At 42.0% G+C, this 2,499-nt stretch overlaps 1 protein-coding gene across 1 annotated transcript; it reads left to right on the top strand.

Annotated features, from left to right (window-relative positions):
• The first annotated feature begins 1,257 nt into the window (after positions 1-1,257).
• Positions 1,258-1,863, top strand: LOC137634388 (protein FAM9A-like). The gene is made up of 2 exons (XM_068366783.1): positions 1,258-1,535; positions 1,764-1,863. Exons 1-2 carry the CDS (start codon positions 1,258-1,260, stop codon positions 1,861-1,863), a joined length of 378 nt encoding a protein of 125 aa, XP_068222884.1.
• The last annotated feature ends 636 nt before the right edge of the window (positions 1,864-2,499 follow it).

Here is a 2,499-nt window from a genome sequence, read left to right as displayed (position 1 = left end):
TTGGCAGTACCTAAAATAATTGGTCTCATAAAAGACCATAGAAAATTTTTGATGACTCGTCACCAGATGACGCTAAATGACTGGGTGGATCAGAAAAGGCCATCAAAGAATGATTTATTTTGGGCACTAATAGAACTGGCTAAGGTTTTAAAATCATTCCATGATAATGGTTTCTGTCATAACGACGTGCAATTAAATAATGTCATGATTGACATTTTTCCCGAAGGACGCGCAAAGGTAATTTTGGTGGACTTGGGACTGACTGGTAGGACCAAGGAAAGGTTACGACTAAATGTGAGAGGTTGTCCGTGGTTCCCTCCCGTACTCAAAAACAGGACGAGGATTTGCACCCCTCAAACAGATGCCTGGAGCTTGGCATATGCCGTCAATGAAATAATAAAATCCTCCTTCATTAACATAGGGATACCACTCCGCGATATCTTAAATTGGTTTGGGGATTGCCAAGGAGACGAGCCTTACTGCTCTATAGAATACCTGGTATTCGCAATTAAGGAAGGAAATGGAACAAGGGTATACCGGGAAACTCGAAACGAAGATTTTCCATGGTGTAATAAGGCCAAATCATTTATGTCCGATAACTCATCTGCCAGTTTTTAACTCAGGGCAAATCGAGCCCTTCATGGGACAGCCGATAAATCGACGTTTTGGTCAGTTCGTTCCACTAGAAACAAAACTTTGGAGATTCTGTGTCAAAAGAGAAAGGCGTTTTGGTATCCAAAATGAAGCGAACATGCTCGCTAAGCTAAAACATTTGGCAGTTCCCAAAATCATCGGAATCATATTTGAAATGAATGGTTTAATCATGACACGACATCAAATGTTATTACATGACTGGGTGATGAAAACTAAGCCAACCAAGAAATGCTTATATGCGGCTTTAGAAGAACTAGGAGAAATTTTGAAATCCTTCCACAATGAAGGTTTTTGTCACAACGACATCAGAGCTGATAGTGCCATGGTTGACATTTCTCCCGAGGGACAAGTGAAAGTGACTGTGATCAATTTAGGACTCACGAGCAGGATCGGTGAAAGTCTACAATCCCAGGAATGGAAGGGGTGGAGTTGCTCTCCTCTAACAGATGGCTACAGCTTCGCGTGTACCGTCTATGATTTAATAATGGCCTCGTCGATCAACATAGGGTTCAAACTCAACAATAAACTGCTTCAGTGTATAAACTGGGCCAGAGATGGTATTACTGCAACTTCCAATTTCTGTTACGAGCGCTAAAAGAAGACATGAATGAGAGTCCATATGGATATGTAAAAGTGGCAGAGAATGATAATCATGAAAAGGAACAATCAAAGACCGAGAAAGAAGGGGAGAAATGGGAAGAAGGAGATGCAGAAGACAAGGAAGGAGGAGCAGCAGCAACAGAGGCAGAAACAGCAGCACAAACAGCAGCAGCAAAAGCAGAGGCAGCAGCAGCAGAGGGAGCTGCCACAAGAGCAGTAGCAGTGCACAAAAAGCAACAGCAGCAGAAAGAAGAGCAAAAACCCCAACAGCAGAAACAGCAGTAAAAGAAAAAAAAACCGCTTCAGAAGGAGCAGCACCAACAGGAAGAGGAGCAGCATCACCAGCAATAATCTACTCTGCATACCTAGGGGATATTCTGCAAATGGACTCAGCAGAAGGAAGAAATCTGACTTGGTCTATTATGCTTTGTTCCTTGATGAAGATTAACCTGTACTGTTTCTTTGTCAGGTGGACAAATGCAAAAAAGACAAGTCTGTCATTCTTTTAGTATACTTGACTCCCTGAAGATCACCAGAGATAAAAAGATGGAAGAAAAACTAAAGGAGCCGGAGATGCAGCAGCAGCACCAGGAAAAGCAACAGCAGTAGCAGCAAAAGCAGCAGCATCAGGAGAAGCTCCAGTAACGGGAGGAAGAAGAGGAGAATAAGCAGCAATAATCTACTCTGCATACCTAGGTGATATTCTGCAAATGGACTCAGCAGAAGGAAGAAATCTGACTTGGTCTATTATGCTTTGTTCCTTGATGAAGATTAACCTGTACTGTTTCTTTGTCAGGAGGACAAATGAAGAAAGAAAAAGTCTGTCATTCTTTTAGTATGCTGGACTCCCTGAAGAAGATCACCAGAGATAAAAAGATGGAAGAAAAAATTAAAGGAGCCGAGATGCAGCAGCAACACCAGGAAAAGCAACACCAGCAACAGGAAAAGTAACAGCAGTAGCAGCAAAAGCAGGAGAAGCCCCAGTAACGGAGGAAGAAGAGAATAAGCAGCAATAATCTACTCTGCATACCTAGGGGATATTCTGCAAATGGACTCAGCAGAGGGAAAAAATCTGACTTGGTCTATTATGCTTTGTTCCTTGATGAAGATTCACTTGTACTGTTTCTTTGTCAGGTGGACAAATGCATTAAAGACAAGTCTGACTCTCCCTTGGTATGCTGTGCTCCCTGAAAAAGAAGATTCCCTGTATAAAGATAGATATTAGAAAAAAAAGAAGATGAACAT

Source organism: Palaemon carinicauda, chromosome 44 (genome assembly GCF_036898095.1).
Source record: "Palaemon carinicauda isolate YSFRI2023 chromosome 44, ASM3689809v2, whole genome shotgun sequence".
In the NCBI taxonomy this organism is placed as follows: domain Eukaryota; kingdom Metazoa; phylum Arthropoda; class Malacostraca; order Decapoda; family Palaemonidae; genus Palaemon; species Palaemon carinicauda.
The sequence above is the reverse complement of the archived record's forward strand: the minus strand, read 5'-3'. Positions and strand labels throughout refer to the sequence as shown.

What these genes read in the sequence shown, in the direction of transcription:
- LOC137634388 (XM_068366783.1), top strand. Translation starts at nt 1,258, where the DNA reads ATGAATGAGAGTCCATATGGATATGTAAAAGTGGCAGAGAATGATAAT. An exon ending in CCCCAACAGCAGAAACAGCA is followed by an intron (nt 1,536 to 1,763) that starts GTAAAAGAAAAA and finishes TCATTCTTTTAG; the next exon opens with TATACTTGACTCCCTGAAGA.